Source organism: Rhopalosiphum maidis, chromosome 4 (genome assembly GCF_003676215.2).
Source record: "Rhopalosiphum maidis isolate BTI-1 chromosome 4, ASM367621v3, whole genome shotgun sequence".
NCBI lineage: Eukaryota > Metazoa > Arthropoda > Insecta > Hemiptera > Aphididae > Rhopalosiphum > Rhopalosiphum maidis.
Window position 1 is genome coordinate 42,833,738 of NC_040880.1, and position 26,851 is coordinate 42,860,588.

The 26,851-nt window shown below is 36.0% G+C and overlaps 1 protein-coding gene across 7 annotated transcripts in view; it reads left to right on the forward strand.

The window, feature by feature from the left end:
* The first annotated feature begins 487 nt into the window (after window positions 1-487).
* LOC113555659 (protein grainyhead-like) overlaps window positions 488-26,851 on the forward strand; it is a 98,093-nt gene continuing 71,729 nt past the window's right edge. For 4 of the 7 annotated variants that reach the window (XR_003405406.1, XM_026960137.1, XM_026960136.1 and 1 more), the window contains exons 1-2: window positions 488-912; window positions 9,073-9,893. Coding sequence is in view for 6 of the 7 variants with exons in the window: in XM_026960137.1 (XP_026815938.1) it covers window positions 9,310-9,893 (584 nt within the window). In the remaining variant the exon portion in view is untranslated. The remainder of the gene's footprint in view (window positions 913-9,072; window positions 9,894-26,851) is intronic. The other 3 variants (XM_026960133.1, XM_026960134.1, XM_026960138.1) reach the window with 2 other exon arrangements.

A 26,851-nucleotide genomic window follows, 5' to 3' on the forward strand; every position in this document is an offset into this window, starting at 1 on the left:
TAGTCTTGACCCCCTCACCCCCCGACCGCCGGCCGTCCACCGCGCCGCGTAGGAGTGTCTGAACGTGTGCGCGAGCGAGCGAGACGATGGTGCGCGCCGGGTTAACCGGCGGGCGCCCGACGGAGACGGGCTGTACCGCGCGTCGGAGTGGCCGCCATCGAACGCGCACACGCGCACACGCGCGCGGGCGCGAGTATACGATCACCGCCGAGTCCAAGACAACGGGCGAAGGAGGCGGCGGCGGCGGCGGCGTCGGCTGCTGTTGCTCAGGTGCGCGGCCCATGGTGGGGGCGGCGGAGAGCGCGCCGTACACACACACGCACGCACGTGCACACGTATAATATACGCGTACACGCAAACGCACACAATGAAACCGTAGACGTTGCTGGCCAACGCGGGCGCGCGCGTATGTGTGTGCGTACACGTGTGTGTGTGTGTGCGTGCGTACGTATGCGCGCGCGCGATTCCTAAATAAGAAATCCGACCAGTGCCATACGGACGTAGAATGCACCACACGTATTCGGCCGCCGCTGCCTGTTGCTCCGTGGTTACCGTGTAAACATACTAGTAAAAGCCGATATTCTCTGTCGTCGTCGTCGTCGTAAATAGGTGGAGAGTACGCGCACGTACATACAGCATTATTCTGTTCAATACATATACATACATAAATGTGATATTGTTAATATATAATACAAGTACAATACAATAATATAATAATAATAATATGCTATAAATCGTTTTTCACGAGTATTGTATTAATTTTACGTTTTCACGGAAAAAATCGTTAAAATAAAAATAATAAAATTCCGTCGTTTTCCGAGTGCATGTGCGTGTGCGGTTTTCGTCTGCGCGCCGATCCGATTTGCCCAAAAAAATAAAATAAAAACGGATTATACACGTCCGAGACCCGAGGTAAGAGAAAACTGCAATCATAAAATAATAATACTGCTATATTGTGTTTCACATGGTACACGCACCGCGACGACTGCTGCGACCACTGTTTTAACTATATAATAACACGAGCACGTCGCTTCTGTGCAACTAAACTATATATTATTGTATTTTACGGCTTTGATATTGTTATTTATGACTGACGACAACTACAATTATGGCACACGAACGACAACGAAAAAACTGCAACAACGATCGCTTATTTTACGTACGCATTTTTTAATATTACATATTATCTCGTATAGACACCACCGGACGGAACGACAACCACGACGACCGAGTATTATACCGAGTTATGATGGTACGCGATATTATTACTATGCCGACGGTAAGACAATAATGCGACCGTCTCAAATAGTATCGTACAATATATATAATATTTTATCTCTATGACCGTGCACGCCGTCCACTATAAACAAAACAAGCCGCGATACTAGTTACTGTGCGGCACGCGCGCGTGTGTCGCCGCCGCCGTTACGAGTTATTAATTGAAAACGACGACTAGGACCGGGTCGGCGGTGGCCCCCCAACAAATCCGAAACCTGTAGTTGTTTCCGACGGAACCTGCCCGGGCGCGGAGACCGGCCCTGCGCCGCGTCCGCCGATAACGCGGCGCGTGCTCGCGTATATCATAATATCGTCGTCGTCGTACACGAAAAACTGGTTCTACACGGGTACCGTGTGCGCAGTGGCATTTGTGCTGCCGCCGACGCGAAGGGGTTTCGGGTGGCGGCGCGTGGCGAAAAAACCCGGACCGGAACCGGAACCAGACCAGATTCGGCCGGCCGGTGATCTCCAGCCGGTGGGGGCGCGCGATCCGCGGTCCGACGGGGGGAGGGCCGGCCTGAGGATTTCGTTTTTATTTATTTACCATTCGCGTCTGGTCCGATCCGTTGCATAACCTGTTGCTGCTCGTTTCGTTTACGTGCATTACTCGTTTTCGAGTTCTTATGGTCGCCCCCTCCTCGTCGTCGTCGTCGTCGTCTTCATCATCATTGCCGTCCGCAAACCTCGTGTCCACGGACGACAGTGTCCCATGTGTCGCGCGTAACTGTACCATTAACAATAATATATTAATATTAATATTATTATTATTTACTTTTAATTTTTTTTGTCCCCCCCCCCCCCCCGAAGACACGAACCCGTTTGTCCGAAACGCGGCGGCGCGCGCTTTTGTCCATTGTTGTTTGTTGGCTCCACTGGTGCTGGGCCGAGACACTTCCGACACCGGCGGTGATGACCTTGAGCCCCGTTCCCCGCCACCGCTCCGCCAGTCCGGTCTGTGCGGCAGACACAAATACACAATGCGCCGACCGCACAATAGCCACTGACGAGAGTGTGTATTTTCCGAACGGGTTGTTTAGACCTGCACAGACTACCTACGCCACTACGGGATTTACGATTCGCGATGACTCGCTGAAACGCCGCGAAAACGAGTCGAGATCTCTGAGGCCGAACGGTCGAGCCGCGCGCGCGTTCTAGACGACGATAGATATACAATATTATTTCGGTTGTGAACAACAGGTGTGTAATATATTGGCTTGATACGCAAAGTCCCGATTATACGATTTTGTTTTCGTCCGGTATTCGGCAATATATCGTTGATATATATATATATATATAGATTATCGACTAATAGTTGTCATAACACAATAATTACGGGCGTAATTAAAACCTCGCATCGTGGCAATAATCGTCGTTTAATATTGCAAGTCGATAAGTACTGTATGCATAATAATATACACACACAATACCCGTATGGTTTTCGTATTGTATAATATTATTATTCCTGTATAATTCCAATTTATCGCAAAACAGAATACTGTGTACATGACATTATTATGCGTATTGTTATTAATATATAATATATGGTATCGCGGGGCTGTCCGCGTTTATATTGGACGTTTAACCGTGACGGACCATTATAGTGCAGTAGTGCAGTGGTACACCAACACAAACGCGAAATCCGTCACGCATGGCGTTCGGGTCGTTTGTGCGTACGTTTAATTACGGATTCCCGGAGGGATTTCAAGCGATTATTGTAGGAATCTATAGAATAATAGAAAATATAATATTACCACATGTCACATGTTACTCACAAGTTATGGGTAGGCACTAGGTCGTTGGTATGTAGGATATTGACCGAGTTCCGACAACACCATAATAGAGAATTTCGTTTATTGTTACTATTACCATAAAGGGATGTATTTTGGAGAATTCTCCCCCTCCCACATCACTTGACCATTTTCGTTTAAATTTATCGTGGAGGAGATGCCTACAACAGCTGAACACTGAACAGTGCACGGCACTGGACGAGTCGTCAAGCGTTTTATACTTTTATTTTATTTTTGTGCTGCTAATGAGACGTCGGTGATCAAATCGATCGTAATAATACGGATTCATTCCCGTGTATTAAGTACGTTTTAATCATTGGTACACGATGAAACAGTATTCTTCGTTCACTTTCTCTTACTCGTAATCATCAATAATTTTCGACTGGGGTGTAATTCGGACGAAGGTCGTTGTTTTACGGTTTCCGTGTGCGTGTGTATGTGTGTCTGTGTGTGTAAATAATATCAAGTATATTATTCAGGATCTAGTTGAACATTTTTTCGATAGTCATCCGTTGTTAAGTGTACACGCATACCTACGACTTAAGTAGTTTCACTCCAAATCGAGTGTCATAATAACTGTAATATTGTAAAAAATACTATTACTAGATTATAACTTTATAAGGTAGGTCCAAACACGGTGAACTAAGTGTCTCGAATAGAATATTATAAAGAAAGAAATATTATTTTATTTTTGGATATATGTGAATCGGTTGTATCTATACACTTGTTGCGATTTTTGGAAGGAAATTACAATTTTACACAGATGAATATAATATGACGTATACTTTCAACACATTTTTAAAAATGAAATCATAAACATACCTAAGCTAAATGTTTCCGATGACTGTATATAATGTATAATTTTTCATTTCATTATAAATTATAATAATACAAGCGAAGTTTGAGTCTATTTTAATTTTTAACATTCATAAAAACTATATTTGTTTATATTATTTCTTATTTTATGTTGGAAAATAATTGTGACTCGCAAACTCAATACATATAATTAATGTATTGTACATAAATACCATATGTTTTTCAAAACACATTTCATTTTTAATTATATTAGCTTGTCAACTTTTTACGATTTTAAGTTTTAATGAACTGGAGATTTTGGTTTTCGAGCAGTTGTATAACTTATAAGTCATTGAGCCATAAAAATAAAACATAGAAACAAATAATAAATATTTAGGCACTTTTTACGATCGTTCATTCTTGCTATTTTTTAGTGTCGTGTTAATTCATTGATAAATATTTGTTGAAACAACAAAATCACTATATTCCTTGTTTCTTATAAGGATTCGAAAATATAATATTAATTTACGATTTCAAGTTTGGTTGTGTAACATCTAATAAAATAACATTCCTATTCGTAAGCATAAATTTGGTTTAATTAGAGAAAAAGTAAATAATAGGAATAATATTTATTTTCGCCATGGTCATTTTGTTTTTAAGAAGTTTATCATAAAACCAATTTTTATCTGATATTTATTAATACCTAAACTTCATTATTTAATGTTCATATAACTTTTATTTTGATACTTATTTTAATAATTTTCTCTCAGGACCCTGTGATCGAAATGTATTTAAGTCTTTTATGAAGTCGTCAAATTTGAATTCGAATGCCCACAATGAACTTTTACGATTTATATCGATGATTGGTTCTGTATTTATCTTCTTCCTCGTCATTCGTGATGAACTTTATGTCCATACGTAGGTATACTTCCTAAATTTATTTATTCCTATATGTTTTGAACATAATAATTAATATCGGTTGAAACTCAGTGCTAACCTTCGAATTATTAGATTTTAATCAAAAAGAATTGTATAATCATGTTAATAAATAATGATATTACACTAAAATGATTTGATAACACATTACAACATATGCATTAAAATAATGTATGATAATACATACTACAAAACAAATATGTATAGAATAGAATAAATAATAAATATTAGTTAGCTTGTGATAGTTTCCATGCTAAAATAATATGCATTGTCTAAGGTATAATCTGAAAGTGTTTCAATAAACTTTATTAATCTATTTATTAATATTATAAATTGATATATAGTCTGTTCATAAAATGCGTTGTATTTAAAATCGTGATGAAGTTTTGAGTCTTTAAACGAAGGTCGTTGTAATAATGTTATTATTTATTATGAAAATTGTGTTTTGGTAGGTTACATTTTTATAGAACCCCAACGTTGTCTGAAATTTCCTCGACCCTCGTCGATTATTTTTATTATATACGGCACCTGTAGACGCGTTTCGATGGGATCGGTCGGTGGTGGAAGTGGCGTCGGCTGCAGAGAGCCAGTGTCGGCATTGGCTGTGGTGGTGGCGGCGGCGGTGGTGGGGTCATAAACTTGGCAACGTACAACTGACTACCTACCTACCTGTGTGTATTTTTTTCAGACAGAAAAGGAGGAGAACAACAAAGACGTATAATATATAAATGTGTGAGTGAGTGTGCGTATGATTGAAAATCGCCCAAACACCATTGAAAGAAATTTGTCCACATGATCGTTTATATGCATCTGATGCCCATACGCACACCGCACACATACTATGTCTGTACATTAACTTCATCCAGTCGCCATTATCGTTATATTTGTTATCGTCGCTCTTGTTAAAAGTTTTTTTTAGAATATAAGGTATTACATGTAAGGTATATAATAATATTATTATAAAATAGATACTCGGTACCTGAATTTTTTGATTTTTTTTTCTTTTAAGCTTAAATGTATTTTTTTCATATATTTACATTTTCTATGCTTACACATACACTTATATATCTGTACATGTATACCTAATCTGGTCGGTTATGGTAATAATCTTCGGATTCCTTTCGTGCGGGCCATTAAATTTACATATTATTATTATTGCCCGGCAGGTCGTTTCACCGCTGCCAATCGCTGCCCAGCTTCAGCCGCCGTCGTTCTTGCGTGTGTTTTTGCGTGCGCATCCGTGAGAGAGTATAATATATGATATATATAGTATATACATTACCATATATATTTATATATTATATTATATATATGTGTGTGTGTGTTTGTATATAGTATATACTTGGGCAGATACATTATCGACGACAGCGACAGCAGTGGCTTAAGACCGTTATATTAAACGCGATCGACCTTGGCCCGTGTGTTAAAAAAAAAAATAAATAAATAATTTTAATGTCAAATACGGATAGCGACGATGGCGTTTCTTCTTTTCCGGTAGAAATCGGATAAGTGTTTTTTTCTATTCGTTTTCTATATGCATTCAATAATTATGTATGTTTTACGTTAATAAAACCCACTTAGATTTTATTGCTCCAGAGATTTGTTCTTTTTTAATTCGCACCTGTAATGCTGTTGCCCTTTTTTATACTCACGAATGCATATTTTACACAATATAATATAATTCGTTTTGGAATGTTTTTCTTTACACTAAATGCAATTGCATGTATATAAAATAGTTTATGCAAATAGGTTTCTTTTTTTTTGTACGAATTAGAATTTCTAAACATGTGACTAACATACTACAGGACGAACATTTTTAGTTTCTAATGTATTTTCAACAAAACGGTCAAAATAAATTACTCGTTAAAACGATTTGTAGAATCTAAATAGTATTTGTTAAATACCTACCTAGCTATAAACTAACCGAATAAAAATATGTTTGAAAACTGTTCGAGCCTAATTGTAAACTATAATAGACACTTGGGGGACTGTAGTGCGAAATATTTATAATGCCCTGTGCTCATTATCCAAACATTAACACGTCGAAATCGGTTATAAACATACACGTCATACGCTATAACGCTTATAAAATCGTTGGTTGAAAATTATTAATCAATATTCATATAATTTTAATTTTAATATAATAATATTTTATAAAACTTTTTTATACAGAAAAACATACTTAAAACTATCTTATCATTTATTTAACGCTCCGCGTTCATTACAATCCTGTAAACATTTAGTACATAATATATCTGATTTTCCGAACAACCAACAGTATATTGTAAATTTAAATTAAATTTTTTCGACATAACACCTAGCCATAAATGCGATCAATCAGTTGTTTGAAGGTGTATATTGATGACCAATTGATGTGTGTTTACGATTACGATGCAAAACAATTTGTAAAACCTATGTCTAAGGAGAATATTGAGATTTACGTTTAATGATGTTTTAATTAATTTTTTTGAATGAATGTTATTAATCTCGAACAGATATTATGTGACGTTGCTCTATTCCATAAAACCTACTGCCGTAAACCGCTGCTCAAAGACTGCGCATGGGGATATTATTATGGAAAAAAAATGAAACATAAATCCATTGTTTCTTTAATGGCCTCGGCAGTTTCAAATAACTCGAGTGTTTATTGCTTCTCAGCGTATACGTGATTTCGTCTTTTGAACTTGAAAGTCGTAAAATGTATTTTTGAGAATTATTAATTAAGGCGACACACCTAAAAAAAAGTATATGTACCTGTTGTACTTTGGTAGTCTCCCTGGCGCCTATCATGTTTTGAGACCGTTATGGTCTAACGCGCGCAGATTCTTTCTAGCAATAAAAAACGTACGGCTAATAATAAAAAAAACATTCTATTGTATGTGAAAAAAATAACAATAATAAATAAATAACAACCGCAAGTAATTGTATTATACCGACATAGTACCTATCTATTTTTTCTTATAATTTATTTTGAATCTATTTTTTTACTTTAAAGTTAATAATTTGCTAGGTAGTTATATATAATTCATTAGATTTTCTGTTACCCTATGTCAGAATTATAAATACATTATTCGAATAATACACATACTACGAATCTATATGTTTCGAGATTAAATGTCAAAACTAACTGAAATTTTAATAGGTTGCCGTCGTAATCCATAAGAAAATTATATCATGTTGACTTGTGAAATTATACATGCATATGATCAATTTAGCATTGTAACCTCTAAGTTTGATTAATTGATAGAGGACGGTATCTATCTCTACATTTCATTGCTACATTTTTTTAATTTCAACACTGGCAATTACTGCAGAGACATCATTATAATAATATCCATAAATCCAAACAAAAAAAGAATAAGTCAACCATAATGAGAAATTTTTATTCCTCCGTGGTTTCATGATAATATTATTCCCTTAAATAATTACGTGATGACAAATTGCCCTACATAGTGAAGTCCATTACCACGCTTGTTACAAAACAAGAACACTATTAATTTAACAGATTACTCGCCATTTTACTTTTTTCATGTATACGCCAGCCACAGTAGTTAACAGGTTAATAGTTATGTTTTACGACGATTGTCGTAAAAAAAATAAAAAATAAAAAAACCGTATATAATGGATTAATGTGGGTTTATATAAGAATAAGTATAGTCGTTCGGAGAGAAAAGTCGGTGGTTGTCTTTTATCGAAATCACTATTCGTTTTGACCATTCGGTTGTGCGCGTATAAATACCCGCTGTGCTCCGGTGCAGTTTGTGACTTTCCACCGCAGCAATTGCAGCAGTCTGTACTGAATAAAATCATAACGAACGGTTGTCATCGCTGCTGTGACGACTATACGCAGCCTTTTATGGCAGTTTACTCGATCTATCGACAAGATTTATTGCTGTAGGACAAACGCAATGTACATATACTGCATATCATATATATATAATAATAATAATAATAACAAAGTGTATTTTATTCGAGAGCTTATGATATAGAATGATAATATGTAATTAAATATAGCTACACTGCAACGACAGTTTATAATAAAAAAACGATATTTTTTAGCTCCTTTATATTGTTCACTGCGGCTTATATTATTATTTCGAACAAAGACTTTTCACTCTTGGCCAGGTTAGGTTAAGACAACACGGACGTATGAGATATACAAAAGAAAAAAATCGTCGTCAAGTCGCGATCATGACTGTGCGCGGCGTCCCCCTCGACAATTACAATAATAATAATGATGATGATGATGATGATGACAATAATTGTATCGTTACAGGCAATATGTGGAACGGAGCGGCCGGTCGCACGGGAAGCAGAGACTCGGTGACTCAGTGATAAAGTTTCCGCGAACCAGCGGAAGGAATTAACCGCCGACGCCGGCTCTATACCGGGTTACAAGGCAGAACCTGAGCGGTATCGAGCAGCGCTGTCTTGGCGACGGCGGTGTCGCCGTGTACACGCACGCACGCACGCACTAGCACACGCCTACACACGACAGAGACGATAATCACGCATGTCGTCCGCGGTGGACGGACAGCAACAGCAACAGCCGCTGCAGGGCGGTGGCTCACCGCCGATGGAAGTGGTGTTGGCGCAGCACTGCTGCAAAGAAGAATCGCCCGGCGTATCGCCGCCGCACCCGCAGTCCGTCATGTCGCCGACCATCGTCCAAGACATGCCGCCCGAGAGCACGTCGCCCGTGATGCTGGCCACCATGCAGCCGGTGAGCGTGGACGAATTCCAATCGTCCGATTACCACCATCAAAACCACCACCAGCAACAGCAGCAGCACCACCACCACCAACAGCAGCAACACCAACAACAACACCACCATCAGCAGCAGCCCGACGATCCGCTGGATCAGAAGACCGTCATCTATATACCGGGCACCGATCCGCAGCAGACCATCATTTACGATCCGCAGAATCCCGCAGGATCGTTGCCGCCCGGCATCACGATCCAGCAGGATCCGGCCAACGGATCGGCAGTGTCCGTGTTGGTCCAGGGGCAGGCACATCACCAGTACATTGGAGCGCCGGGCACTACCGTGTTGGTCATGCAGGAGCTAGTCGACGACATGGGTCACATACTGCACAGGTTAGTCTAGTTAAACGTTAAAATCATATTTTGTAATAAGGCGGTATTAGATCTTATGTTTTTTGCGAGCAATTACATATTATACTAAACCGGTTATATGGTTAGGCACACCGTGTCACACGTGGTTTCCCGGGAACCTTTTATTAAATGAAAACGTTTGCATTTCGAATATTATAAATTTATAATTTACAATAATATATTAATATATCGATTTGTGTATGTGTGTGTGTGTGTAAGTGGAGTATTACGGCAATGCCAAAAGTATCTAATGCCGGAGTAGCCGCGAGGTCGTTGAACGCGTCGCGCGCGCGAAACGAGCATTGCGAGTGTGTTGAACCAACGTTGCCACCGCGTTCACAAATGTCAATCTTGCGTCAATCGTTTGAAAGTTCTCTGTATAACATTGTGATATAAATCGTTGCTAAAATTTAATTAAATTCGGCGAACGTTTTTAAGAGGACGACACGCCCGCATGTGTTGCTATCTCCGTTTTATAGTAGTACAACATAGCAATATCGTGTTCAAAAGATCCAAATGGCATGTGGTTGGCTTTAATTGATTATCTGTTATCCTTCCGATTTCTGTGTGTTATAAGATGATACTCACGTATGTGTCATCATTAAAGTGATAAAAGACGACGCGTTGTCATAAGATCAGTATAAATCGCTGTAGACCAGATAACCAAAGTTATCAGAACACTTTTTTTCAACCATCGATTAGTCAAAAATAGCGTTTCGATTTTCAGTATAATATATTATTATATGGTTACGATTATGTAAGAATGTGTAACGCTCGCTCATTCAATAGTAATTATTACAACAACACATAAAATTGTTCTAACATTACTGACCCACGTGTGCGTGCTGCAGTGCGTGTGTTTTAGATTTTTCACTGTTTTCCCATGGCATTCGTATAAACACTCTTATAGATGTGTGTGTGTGTGTATGTTGTGCCTATGTAAGAATAATTAAATGTAATCATTCTCAAGGTCGTTACTGCCGCTCAAGAAAGTTCAATATAATATTCTTAAACTGCATGGCAATAAAGCGGAGGCAACAATATAATAATATATATTATATACTAACAACAAATCGCGCTTGTTACTATATATATATATGTATGTATTATATATTGTTATACACACGCGCACAGCTCACGAACGAAAATACGAAATACGACGGCCACTATTTATATAGGAATATTAACACCTGCGTATTCATCCGTCAGCAATAGCCCCTCCGCCACCTTACTTTAATACAGCCTTAAGGTGATTAACATACCCCTGATATACCTATACGACGTGCAATTAAATATTTATCGATGATAAAAAAATGTGACTTAACGATTAGGATCGATCTTTTCATTGATAATACGAGAGTTAAAAAAACACATACTCATACATATATTATACTTATAATAATAACACGCCGTCTCCGACATAAGTTTCACTTTAATTCGAGTTTAATACAATGCTGGAGGAAATCTAGTGTTTTGTTAAATGTGCGGTCGATATATATATATATATAATATATATGTATATAGGACAATTTGAAGTGTAGGTATAAGCCAACACAATGGCTTGTACGCCGACGGTTGACAATGTGTAAATATATTTTATATAGATAGATACCAAAGATCCGCGGCGATTATCATTTAAACACAAAACACGCCGTCGGAATCGGATAGGCGGACGATAAAATGTTTATTTTTTCATTTTATTAACGATATTCGTTTGGTAATCGTAAAAAAAACGAACGTGTTTTCGCTCCCAAGCTTGTCGAACGAAAAGGAATCTGTAAATCTTCACTGAGCACGTGCACAAATCGATGTTTACCTGTGCATATATGAATGTAATAATGTATTATGTATAAAATATATTTTAACAGTGTGATGTACCATATCGAAAGGTGGTGATGTTCGACCGTAACTGAGCAATTCGGCGCTGATAATCAGATAACGCACTTATTTTTTATCGTGATTTGTATATTGATAACAGCGTGGGTTGTCACGTCGTATACGTTGTGATATACGTATATGTATATAGATTTATATATTGAGTTAAGTGCACCTGCTGAATACGCCTTATCTACAAGCTCTCTGTATTTATATATAGTGGCCGTCAATTTTCGACAAATATATTTACTCCCCTTGATAACGAATTACTGATAAACATGTTCAAATAAAATATATTATATCGATTATCATGCTGCAGGAGCTGTCATGACTTGCTAAATAATTTTCTCATATTCAACAGTCATACACATACCTATATATTTAATACACCTATATTATAGATACTTAATGTACATGGTAATTTTATGCAATATATTTATTGCATTTGTCGATATAACTTTTGGAATTACAAGTACCTATAGCTGATAATTATTCACATAAACGTTAATTTTCTTAAATTAATTATCTTTTTTTAATAAATTATTCTAACTAAAACTATAGAAATATTGTTTGAAGCAATAACGATAAGTGACCTATACTTTCGTCTATGGCACTCTGTGTAGTTACACCTGTAGAAAGCATTTGTTTGGGGAAATTAACTTCTTGTGAGGGTATATAATTATATTCTTGAAGATATTGATGTAATTATGATGACTAAGTGGCTCGGTACAAAATAAGTAATGATGGTCTGTTAAAGCCTTCAAGGTAACGTCAAATGTTATACTGATAGTTTTTTTATTTTAGTCAGTTTGGGAGATGACGTAACGAGAATGACAGGCATCGAGTTGTCAGAGAAAAGGGTAGATCATAAATTTATAATATTAGTAATTATTTTATCTAGTTAATTATTTTCAAGTCTTAATTCTTAAATAAATGTACTGATAAAATTTGAAAATACGTGATATCTGCATATTATAAAAATAGTAACAACAATGCGAGATACTTGATGATATGTTAGACAAAGATCAAGGTTTACTTTATACTTGTGTATACCTATATATAAATACGTTGACTAGCTAAAAACAACTATAGCGATAGATTGTCGTAGCGCGGCGCTTATTTTTTAAACCAGACCTGAAAACGAACATGTTCGACGTTCGTGATATAAAGATTGACCTCAATTTTATGATAAACATAATATAATATTATTATAACGACATTGATCCTTCGTAGGCGGCTGCCAAAGTATTTTGTACGAAATTATGCGCAGAAATCGTTGATGATTGTGTCTTACATTTACATATGTATATATACATATTTTGATAGAGATTGCAAGGTTACTTAATTGATCATCGAATATACACACGGAAGGGGGCTAACCTCACTCAGATCTATTTGAAATATAGAAATGACGATTTTCGTATATTTTTTCCGAGATTAAAATTACATGTTATACAACATTATATACTCTATACACTATACACGCTATATTTTATTGTTGGAGCTTCGAGCGTTGAAGTCCCCTCCATAACAGCGGCACTGTCATCATATGAATAAAAACGTTTTCACACCATCATGGCATCATCCCCGCGCTGCAGCACTGCAGTATTGTATATTTGTATACGACCGTTATCTCATCAACCCTTAGCGATTAAAATTGTCTTTTGTTTTTCGACCGTTTCCCTAGGGTGCAGCATACAGAATTAACACCGTGTGTCAATATGATTAATACCTTTTATACACCGCTAAGTACGTGGGTTTTTGTTTTTTTATCTATCCTCGACCTTTACTAAACATATTGTCTGTTACACGAAACCCACGACAACTTACAACAGTCGATATCAACCCATATGGATCGTCGTATGCTCGCAGAATCGGTGTATAGTGTGTATACGATCATCGTCACCCGACTTAACTCGCCGTAAATTCAATATATATAATAATTCATTTACACGGTTTTATTTCTTCCCGAGCCGGTGCGACGACGAGGTCGTATGCAGTCGGTCGTCGTCGCACGCGCATTGTCCAACATCCTATTGTGTTTAAAAATGAATATGTATATAACGTAAGCACGGTTTCGATATGATCATAATAATGCGTGCACTTCGCCGGCGCGATATCTGTTATCGATTAAATCGTTTTTCTTTTGAACACGGCATCATGTTCCCTTGAAACACTTACGATGCGCCCATATGGCATTCAAATATATCGTAATCAGGTGTATATGTTGCGAAAACCTTGGCCGATTATGTTGATAATGAATTTAAAAATTTTTGTGAGTTTTTATGCTCATAATATCAATATAATAATATAACGTGAACAACATGGCCATCGTCGTTTGTACGGGCGCGCGCGCGCGCAGAACAATAGCCGTGTCGTAATAATCATTACGAATCCGCTAAAACTTACACTTGGACTGGCGCCGTCAAGACTGCGCTCCCGATACGTGATGCTAGGTAACGGGTACGCCGGAGACGAACGAAGGGCCCCGACAGGAAGTCTACTCCACTCCCGCCCACCCCCATCGACCGTCGAACGCGGTCCTATGCCATGTTGACAAATGCAGTAGATATGATAATGTAACGTATTGTTGTGTTCACATAATATATAATATGACGAGGTGTATAATAATATACTGCGGTGTCCGCGTGATTAAAATATAATATTATCACGGCGGGTCCCGCGTCACGATCAGTTTGGCAGCATAAAACGTACACGTTTTCGTCGTGTTCGCGCCAATCCACAGAAGAAGGGGATTTACCCGTATCCGTGTACAGCGTGTATATATACACATTGCATATTTTATTGCCTTGACATTGACAAATCGAATTTTTACACACATGTGCCGTTATAGAGGTATGTACACGATCGACTCTCGGACAGACGGCCCTCCCCGTGTAGTATAATACGCAAACCATTGGTCGTCGATAGTATTATTATCATTATCATGTATGTGTATAGTTGAGATTTGCGGCCGAGTATTATCCCGAACAGCCGACTGATTGTGATCACTATATAAAAATATAATGTATTATCTGTATATATGTTTACGATGTTCGATATTTGAGTGTTGGATTTTCGTTTGTTTGAAAGCCGTTCATCGCGCACGCACAATACATAATTTAAACGTAGTGTCATGTGGACGGGGAGACGATGAAGGATGAACGAACAAAATAGTCCTGACACGGGGTGGTTGTTGGTCTCGAACAGCGTGGTTTGTTAACCGGCGTCAATCGCTGCATGTGTGCAATATAAATGTATATAATATATTATTATTATTGTATAATATGATAAATTAAATGTGTGTGTGTGACCAGCCGTCCATACGCGTATACAATGGTGACACGACTATTATACGTGTAATATAACGACCAGAAGATTTTGGGAACCCCTCTGCGTTGCCCCGCAACGTCCAGTGCGTCTCAGAATTCGCGGCGACGGGCAATTAATAAATCCCCCGGTGGCCCCATCGGTCCCGCTCGTCGCCCACTCGAAGATTCTTCACCGTCGTCGAACGTTCGTGACCATTGCGGCGCTGCCATAAAGATTTCGTGTACAAGGTCGTCGTCGACGAGGATCGCCGCCGCGCGCATTATTTTTAAAAGCGCGAAAATCAAAAACGTTTTGTTCTCACATTTCCATAAGCATACGTCCTCGTAGTTTTGCAGTGATTTTATTTATACTGTACACGAGTCACGCCGACACAACGAAACATTCGCCAACCATAGTGTACCACGTCATCGTGTATACATAATTATATTTTATGTACAGACATATCATATTATATACCTGAACATAAAGTGGTATTTAATGGCAATAGTTTTTGCAAATCCGATTGAACGCCGTATTACATATTGTATAACTCGACGATGTAGTGGACAAACACATACCGTAGCTATATTCGTTTGCAATACATTCCGATCGCATATTTCCACAATAACTACAATAATCATAATTCCTTACAAAGAAATCTACTAGTCATCAGCATCATCATCATCGTCATCGACGTCGTCATCCGATACGTGTATTTAATGTGTACGGGAAATCGTTATTTTATTAATCATCGCACACCATATTGCTGTCGCGGATACCGAACACTATATATGTGTAAAATATAAATTTCTCGTTTTATAAAGAGTAAATACCTCCGAGTCGATGATGTCGTGGTGACGCTCTTTTGCAAACTGTTTTACTTCAGTGTCATTGACTGTATCGCTTTTAATTATTCCAAAAGTCGCTAAGAGTGACCTAACCGAAATGCGCGCGTCATACTATATAATTTTATATACTGAACTTGAATGCATTTGCAATGCTGACGTAATATTTTTAGGTACAAGGTTTAAATAGGTACCTACTATAGTGTAATGCGTGACTTCTAGTGCCAAAAATATAATAAAAACTATTATAAAATTGTATTTTTACTCGGTATATATTTATTTTTGTCATTGCGCCGCGCACAACAATGAAAAAATTAGCATCCTTTTATAATGATATTATTAGGTATATTAAATATAGTTATTTCATTCTTTTGTGTGGTTCCGGGGTGACTTAACGGTCAAATGCACTTGTTATATTTGCTAATATAATAATGTACAATTTAAACAGAGATTATATTTCAAAACCTGCACAGATATGCGATGACAACATGGAGGGTTTACAATATTCTATTATAACATATTATTATAAACGTACGAGAAAAACATTTTTACGAATTTCGAAGGAACGATTATTATTATAATATATAAATTATATTTAAACCAATGCATGGGCTATATATATATATATATATATACAGTCACGAATGTGCGTATTATAATATTTACTTCAGTGAAGTCATATTATTATGATGTGATGGTGGATTCGGTGAAATGTACGAAAATATACACAGACCGCCGCAATGTAAATTATTTTATTTTACAACCTATTGTACAACAAATAGGTATTGCTGCGTTAGTGCGTTTATAATACAGGCGTGTATGGGTTTTGCTTTATGATTTTTTGTTTTTACCGAGTTCGTCACGACCGTTGTTGGTCGAAATGATGACGTGAAATATTACCGAACATTTCGGCGCGGGGGCCAACGATCTCCAGCGATAATATCGTATATATGTAATAATAATATATAGTTATACGTGTGTGTAATAACGATGATAATAATAATAACAATAATAGTAGTAATAGTAATAATAATAATAATAATAATAATAATGGTAATTATTATTATTATTATTTAAACGCATGTGTATAATATTTTCGAATGGCTTATGTATCATTTTCACCGAAACTGATTCGCCTACGCCGCCGACGACGACATGATGTAAATTCTTGGGTATATATGTATACACACATACAGTATAATATACGGTCCATTGTGGCGACTCGGCGGGATGGTGGACGGAAGGGGGCAGGCAGGACCACGCCTGGTTTAAAAGTATGTCCGCGTTTTAAAAATATATTTATAGCAGACATAACACCATATAATAATAATAATCATATCTCGATTGTTCTCGTTCACTCTAATACGCGCCTTTTATTCGGTGGCGGTGATTTAACACTGGAAGCGAATAAAAAAACCGTTTCAAAAACATTGAAACACATAATTTATACAATAAAATACGCGTACCTATACCTAATATATAATTACACATTATGTATAGCCATATAGGTATATGAGTGTATAGTGTATATAATGTATACGCATGTACAGCAGTAGGCAATGTTGCAAGTGTGGTGCAATGGGAACGCATTATTATTAATATATTATAATTTTCGTTTTTAATATTTCCAATAATTTTTCTGTTTTGTGAAAGTGACCGACGGCGCGAGCGTATGGAAATGCGTCCGTCGCACGTATTTAATACACGTCGTGTGCGTGCGTGTGTGTATTATATCTATACGTGTATGATGCATATATGCGGCGATTTAGTTCACGGAGGAGATACATCCGCCGCCAACCCGATAACAACATAAAATATAATATTTATACCAACGATCGAAATACTTTCTCTGTAATATACGCGCGTGTGTGTATAGTGTATATAATAATACTCACCGGATCATTGGGGAATATTATAGCGACACTGCTAACAGTTCAAATGCAAAACACCTCATTTCCCCGCGAGTCGTTTTCGTTTCGATCGTAACGTTCCGAGTCTCCGTGACGTCTCGTTTAATTTATATTTGTATTCGTGTGTGTGTGTGTGTGTATCGTACAATTTATTATATTTAAATATAATATATAACACGTATATGCGTTGTATGTTATTATTATCATGTACGAACTGAAAATGAGGTGGTCGCGGGCCATAAATTTTCTCAGCTTCTGTCACGAATGTTACGACCCCGAGACGTATATATGTATATTATAATAGTGTGCGGTGCTGCGATTTGCGCACTTCTCCTTTCCTCTTATGTTCGCCGCTATATATATAATAAATATTATATTATATACGATAACCTACGAAATCCGAACCTTTTCGCATGCGGTAGAGAAATTTTTGATGTGTCTCGTTCGTTGGTAACGCGATCTTAGAACCACAATACGTATATCCTACGAATATTTTTACAGATATTATACTTTACAATATAATACGCACGCCGCTACCACCACCCACACTCTTATGGCCGGTTTTCACCGAGTTTCGCGTGTTTGACGAATGTCCTGTATGTATTTGATTACGAGTTTACAAGTCGTTTAATCCTATAATGAATATTATAATATTTTAAACATATTATTATTATCATTCTTCATTAGTTACAGTCGTCGTCGTCATTCCTCATTGCTCGTTACCATAGTTGTGTTGCAGTGCACACGGATAATAGAAACAAGCAATTGACTGTGACTTGCTAGGGTCTCGTCATGCTGTTTTAAGTATAATAATATAATATATTTGTATATACCTATATATCTCGCGGTTCGTGAGACTTGTACGTAGCGATAAAAATTTAATATTGGATTATACTTGGGTATTATATTATTATTAAAATAAAATTGGATTATTAACAGCTTGGAAACTTGGTGTGTATTGGTTATATATAGGTACATTCTTTGCTGAGACCCGCATCATAAGCCGTGCTTATATCATATAATGTTGTACTGCGCATGAAATAAAAACGTATAACCCACGTATACAATATTATGGTCACACCGCAGTCCGCATGTGATATACGTCGTATGGATTAATCGCGTAAGTTCATCGAGCAAAAATGTTCGTTCTCAATTTGCCCACGAGTCCGATTCCGCCGCCGGGTCGAATTGAAATAACGACATCGTATTCACCTTCTACCCGACTCATTGATAATATTATAATATAACGACGATAACAATATGTACAGTCATAACCTCGGGACGTAATAACGTTATATATGAATAGATAATAATATTATAGGAATAGACGCAAAGCCCTAAAAAAAAAAAAACAATTTAAAACAATAATAATTGCCGATTACGAAAGGATCGTATGTTTAGATTTGGGATAAAGATCGGAAAGCTTGGTGGCACCGCCATCACCCCCCACATACACACAAATACATTTACACACACATGCAAACATACCCCGGAGGGCTCCCGGCGTGCATCGGTTTCACGATAACGATGGTTCACGTTACGCCGCGGCCCGAGGGGTTACGCAGCTAGTCGACGATGACGAAGACTACGGCGACGGCGAACATAATCGCTCGCGCAACGACAAAAAAACAATGACTGTATCTTTCGGGCTATTATATTATTATTATTTTCGTTCAGCCGATTATCGATATCGTATATATATATATGAATATAAATAATGGGTAATGTACGCACACGCGTTTGGGCGCACACAGTATAATATATTAAAATAGACGTACCTGTGTGTGAGTTTGTGTATGTGTGTATCTGTCTGGTGTATAAGACAATGGTCACAATCAGATGGCGGTGAGAAATAAAAATAATGAAATAATCGTATGGTCAAAGACACGACTTATTAATTTGTTGAATCTGCGTATAATTGATACTTATATAAATTATATATTGTAGTATATACTTAAACGATCTTCGGCGGAGGGCACACAAACTGTTGTCCGGGGCGGTGACGACGACGACGACCTACTTTCGGACCGTTACAGGACCAACGCAGTCCGTAGTTCCGTACATGGACAAAACGATCTGACGTCAACAACGCATGTTTTCCCTTTATTTGTGTTTAATGTGTATAAATTAGGTTGAGTGCGAGTCCGGTGACGTTAACAGTTTTTACACAAAACACTCAAAATAAATGTTATACTCATATATTTATTATTTATTTGTCGTATAATCTTCAAAAGTAGTGTATTTGCAATATTCTAGATTTCTATCCATTTCTGTTTAAACTTCAAATTTAAACTGTATAGCTGTGTAGGTATGAGCCATTAGTACATCACTGTTATTTTATCTACGACATGGCATTTTTTTTCTCTTTTCCGCTATACTATAATATACGCAACGTGGGTGATGTTAAGTTTTAATGGTCTCAAGCATTCCATTATGTAATCTGATTGTAAAATGTTTATCACCGTTGTTATTTATGTGTAATGTTTAAAAAATATATATAAACATTTTAAAATATAACTATTAATATAAGACAAGTATATAGGTACTATAGGTCATAAATTCGGAACATAAATAGTATATATAAATAATAATTGCTTTTTTTCATTGATAGAAATTCATCATAAAAATAATTGAAATTGAATTTTTACACAAATATATAATATGCAGCTTTATTATTTCATCATGTGAAATTTTAACAGGAAATTTTTTAACTGTGTTGTCTGACTTAAAAATTTGAGTCCGCCGGTATTTGTAATCTTTATTATCTACACACTTGACTCTTATGAGGATGACATTTTATTTTCGTTGTGTAGTGAGTAGTACAAGACCTACTATCTCATTGAATTTAAATGTTTGAATACAAACGTATTTTAAATGGTTTATAATTGTAAAACAAAAATTGTTGTCATATTGAAAATTTACTGCATTATTAGTGCATTCAGGCACTAAAGACCCCATTTAAATATAATACACATTTCAGTCTATACTTTACAGTCGGATGTAATTTATTGTCCCAATAACAGAATAACAATCTACGCACTTACAATATATTATTATCGTTTGGAAATCCTCATCGCATGCCATGCGATATCAAGTATTGTTTCTGATTTTACAGGAAAACATGACAATTGCCAATTTAACTTTTTATGTATAAATATTTATTATTTATGTGAACAGATTTTTTTTTTATACACATGTTGTATTCGTGTGTGCAAAATAGGACGTCATCAAATACACGTGTAAGATGTCTCCTTCATACTTGTATAAAACATTTATATGATGTTAGACATGCATACATTGTAAATTATATTATGTATATATACCTACAATGTGCGTACCTATTTATACATCGGGTAGTTTTCGGACTACACGACTTTTAGTTTTCTACGAAGAAGTCCGACAAAATGTAACACGCACTATACATAACTAGCCTAGGCATATTGTTATATTTATAATATGTACGCACGTTCACATATTATTGTATATAGCAACCGGTTTTCCACCCGGCGCGTATTGTTGTAAATTCTCGTGCAACAGATAGAGTCATCTTTTTCCGAACAGGATAAAAAATCGTACTCGTCGACTTTTTTGACGTCCGCATTGGACACGGGCAGTACATTATATTTGAGCGGATTTTTTTCCTCTCCAAAGTTTTTTCTTTTCATTTCATTTTATATATGTAAAATGTATACATCATGCAATACATATATGTATGTGTATGTGTGTGTGTATACATAAATATATGTACGCAATCTTTCCGAGTCTTTGTAACGCAGACCATAACTCATGCCATTTTTTTCCACTACGATAAATTATAATCCTAACATTCACAGATTTATATAAATGATGAAAAAAAAATATTTCTCCCTTCCCGTGTATCCACCCATATTTATATTTATGTTCTTCCTCTCCCTTCCCTCTTTCCGTTTTTTATACGTATATAACGCTGCACAAGCTGTACCTAATAAACATAATATAATACATACCTATTTATAATATATAAACCTATTATCTACATAAAACTATACCTATATTTTTGCTTCTTACCAATACTATGACTTTAGATACTTGTACGGCTAAATATAGCATCACATACTGTTTAATTCTCTGCAGTGTATACTGCTGTAACTTTTTGTGACACTTACTGCGTTATTTGCATAATATAATATAGGTAATATAGTTATAACATACTTAACGTATCGGAAAATTTTATTAATTCCCACTTCCATAATATATATTCCCCTTATATCACGACTGGTGTTGCTTACAATTCGGTTGGACGGCCTTAATGAAGAAGTTTTTCGAAACGTGGGATGCGTATAATATGGGGAACGCCATCGATGATCTCATTATCGGACGTCCCACGGTATATAATTATGGTAAAATTTGTGAACTCGCTGTCGTTTTCTCAATACCACGCGGCACACAATTTTCGTGATTTATTTTGGAATCCTACACTGTTTTAACTGTAAATCAAATAACGTATTTGCGTTTAAAATTGTAATTGATGGTACCTATATATTTGGTATATTTTGTAACCTGTATACATTACCTATTTAGAATTTGTTTAATTTAAACGAAAATTACACTATTTAAAACCAATAGTTACGTGTTACATACTTAACCGTTAACCATTACAAAAATCTGTAATGTTTATTATGTGAAAGAATAAGTGCATTATGTGAAAGTATAAGTGCATTATGTTATAAATATGTATTATATAGAGAGATATTTTGGTTTGGCTATCCATCGCGTGATGTTATTAATTTTTGCAAGCTAACAGCGAGTCATTGGCCTTGAACCAGAGATTCTGATAGCAATTTAAATAAATAAAATAGTAAAGACCGACATTGAGGACTTTAGATTGATTTCGTTAAAAAAAAAAAAATAATTTTAATATCATATTTCGCGGCGTTGTAATGTTTATGATAAAGTGTCTAGAAACAGTAGTAAATTTAATCGATAGACTACCGAGAAATTGTTGGCGAGCCACGAAAATGTTAACAATAATAATTATAATAATTAATACATATAGGTTTGATATTAATATTATCCATACATAATAATAATTAATATCTATTGAGTAATTAATCACTAAATTATAGTGGTTATAATTTTTAAAATTGAGTTATGGTTTATAAGACAGAAACTTGAAGAAATGTTATTAGTTTTAAAATAAATATCAATTCTCAGTATAGAATATAGCCCGATCACATAAATAATTAGTTTTGAAATTTAAACAGTAGTCTAACTCTATGTATCAAAGCTGTTCGTATGTTTTTCGTTAAACAAATCTATATTCGCACGTATTTTCATTTACTATCTTGTACAGAGTTCAAATCCAAATGAGACAATAATACCTTTAAACATTTTATTTACGTGAGTATTAAAACAATAACATCTGACATTCAACATTATATAACCATATAGTTGTTTAACTATATATTCAATTTTAGCTGACAAATGCTAGCAATATTTGGTATTTTTTAAGTAATAAAACGTGTACAAGCGTACCTTTATTACATGTATACAGTTGCATAAGGGACAGTAGATATATATTAATCATTTAGACGATTCATATTATATTATATATTTCGTGTTGACTAACCGAAAAAACACAAGCACACACCGACATGTAGTATAACAATAATAATAATAATAATACAATAATAGTTTAACATACCCATACGCGTTATAACAAATACAGCGGTCGCGTTTTGACAACGGTGGCCTAAGTGTATATTGTTATTATTGCTGCGATTTATAATATTGAGTGGCATGTGTGTTATACGGATAGAGTTTTGTGTTGTATAAAATATAATATACATCGATATCGGGTCGAATAGACTACAAATCAGTGCTAATTGAACGACGAAATATAGGTACGTCACGATGATGACTCGTGTATATTTTAGTTATGTGTGTGTGATTTAAACGGAAAGTTTTAATTCTTACATGTTATATTATTATGTTATTATATACTATTATTTAGTATACGATTCACGTGCCTACGTACTATCCGTCCCATATAGATGTCTCGCGGACAATCAGATTTAATTACAAATATTAAGTGTTATATTCGCGTGGTAGGTATATTATATTATGTGTTTAATATTTATGTACTGCACTATTGCGACTATTGCACTATATATAATAGACGTAGTCCTGAGTGGTGATCGAGGATCTAGGTTTCTGTTTTTTATTGGGCTGCTCTAATTTAGCCGGTAATAAAATCGCACTTTCTTTTCATAAACAAACTGTTTTTTAAATATATCCAATAGGCAATAATAATGTTCATATTATACTAAAATATAAGTTTTCACAAACCAATTTTGCGTGTGTATTTATATAATAAAAAAATACGCAGATGCGTGTACATACACTATACAGAGAACATAATTATAATAATACCGAAAATATAAAGTATTGATGCGTCTGAATTGTTGCGGTCCTACCTCAACTCAAGTCGTCTTCGTGTACTGTTTTGTTTTAAATATATATTTTGTTTTCTGAGACGATTTCGCGCCGGCGCTATTGAAACAAAAAGAAGCACGCAGACAATTAACCTCCGCCGACGATAACAACAACGTCCGCGGTGTTTACGACGAACGCCCTCGCGCTCGTGATGTCTGTGCGAGCTTGTGTGGTGTGTTTACGCATATAGTAGTCGGATACTGTACGATATTATAATAGCGTGTTGCGGTATAATGTACCGTGACTTGACCGAAACGTCGTTTCGATGACGAGATGCCATCACCGCGGTAAAAATATTTATTACGTAATCGCGTGAAAACCGTTTGTGTTTTTATAAGGTACATACAATATAAAATATACTTTAATCAGCGATAAAATTCAGATTCTCCTCTCTGGCTTTCCATAACACAGGCACACGATTTTATCTTCATCATAATCGTGGTATCTCTTTGAAATTAGTCAAAGACAACGACGTTATAATTATGTTATCGTCAAACGCCATTTAATATAGGTACAATATCTAAGGGGGAAAGTTTAGCAAAAAAATTAACATGAGTTACCTAAGTAAAATTAATGCTAAGCATTTAGCATTAAACCAGTTAATGGTTAACAAACGATATAAAATATATCACTCTAAAAGTTTAAAATTAATAAGGAGAAAAATAATAAATTAATTACTTTTTTAATCACTTCATTTTTTTGTTAAAAATTCATCCTGTACTATTTCTTCTTGTTGTACACTATAATGTCTGAGGCAATTTTATATGTTAACTAAATTATGAAATCAAGGAATATATTTATTTTTATTTATATTTAATATAGTGATTAAAAAATGAATAATTAAGTACAGATATGGTAGGTATGGTTATTTTTAAAATTAACTTGGAAAAACTGTGTTATTTCAATGGACCCCAACTTCTTTATCTTTAAGTTTTAAATTAATTTGAAAATTAACCGACTTGTTAATTTGATATTTGATACCCACTTTTGTACCGTACTATTTATACTAAATACTAATTGTGATCAAAACTGATAGTAATTCCACTGTTTTTCCTCATGTGTAATAATTTATAACGATCTTTCGTGATCACAATAATGCTTCAGTAAAAACGAATTGGAATTGAAGAATCGCGAAAAAACAGTAGATACAATATACCATTCATTATTCACAATAACAACAATATGAATCGCGCTCGGTACGGAGCGTACATCATAATAGTATAATATAGGTTGTTGGCCGCAGACACATACACACACTGACACACAAACAATAATACGTCAGTGCATAATAACAGTGCAATTGTGCGTCACTTGGTCGTCCTGTAAACGTGTTGGTGCATTATGATTATAGCGGCGGCAGTATGCGTACACAAGAGTGCCTTGTGAAGGTAAACTTGTTGCAGGCAGCCCATCGCGCGCCCGGACTAGACGGCAGCGGCGGTGGAAACTATAGCAACAGGTACCTTCGCCGACGCCGCTATTGTCATCGTCGGATCCGCGCCCTCGCGGCGCCTGCCGCCGCCGCGCGGGTGGCTGACCCGCGATCGCGCTCGCTTATTTGACCCGATCCCGAGGGCGGTTTATAGGTGCCGCCAAACCGGCTCGGTCACCTCATTGACGACCGCGCTCTCATTATGATAATAATACCGTACTTCATCGTTCCGGTGCACCGCGAATACACATCATTTAAATTCAGCCGCAACTATTGTATAACCACTAAGTAAATACTCTCGTTATCAAACTGCTGTGTATCATAACATAATAAGGATAAAATTAAAACCAACATTGAGCGTAGAAATAAAACTAAGTAATACGTTTAAATGCAAAGAAATTAAAAATAGTGAAAAATAAATAGCAATAGATTTTTTTTCAAATTGAATTGTTTTCCTTACACAATATTATTCATATAGGTATGTGAATGTGATAAATGTTTTATTTTTACAGTACGGTTAGGGATCACTTTAGTAGTATATTGTATAGGATGTTTACAATAATGAAAGCGTCAACACAGATATTATCACGTACGTTACGTGATAGTAATATATCTTACATAGATCGAAATATCTGGAATCGTCGGTTCGTATAACTGCGACATAATCTATAACTCGAGGCTTGCACGTGTCTCGCAAATTGCAATGGAGTTCCTAATTGAATGTAATGTTATGTTTCAAGCACCCTTGACGATTAGGCCGATGTCGTGTCGCACGTGTATGGAAAAAACACGTGTGAATAATATGATATGAGTATGAGGAAACACATGTATACAATATAATAATAATACAGAAATTATTACGTTATTATTTATAGGTCTATAGGCAATATTATTTGCAATATATAGTATTAAAATATACGTACATATACGGAACAAACGTTTGAAGAAGACGGTGAACAATAATTACTATTACGCTAGGTATATTAATTGCTAATAACAACGATGATCGCGCGCGCGTGTGTGTGTGTGTGGGCCTCACGTCTCCGACGTATACTTTACCTATGAACCCCGCCTAAAACAATTCTTTTGCAT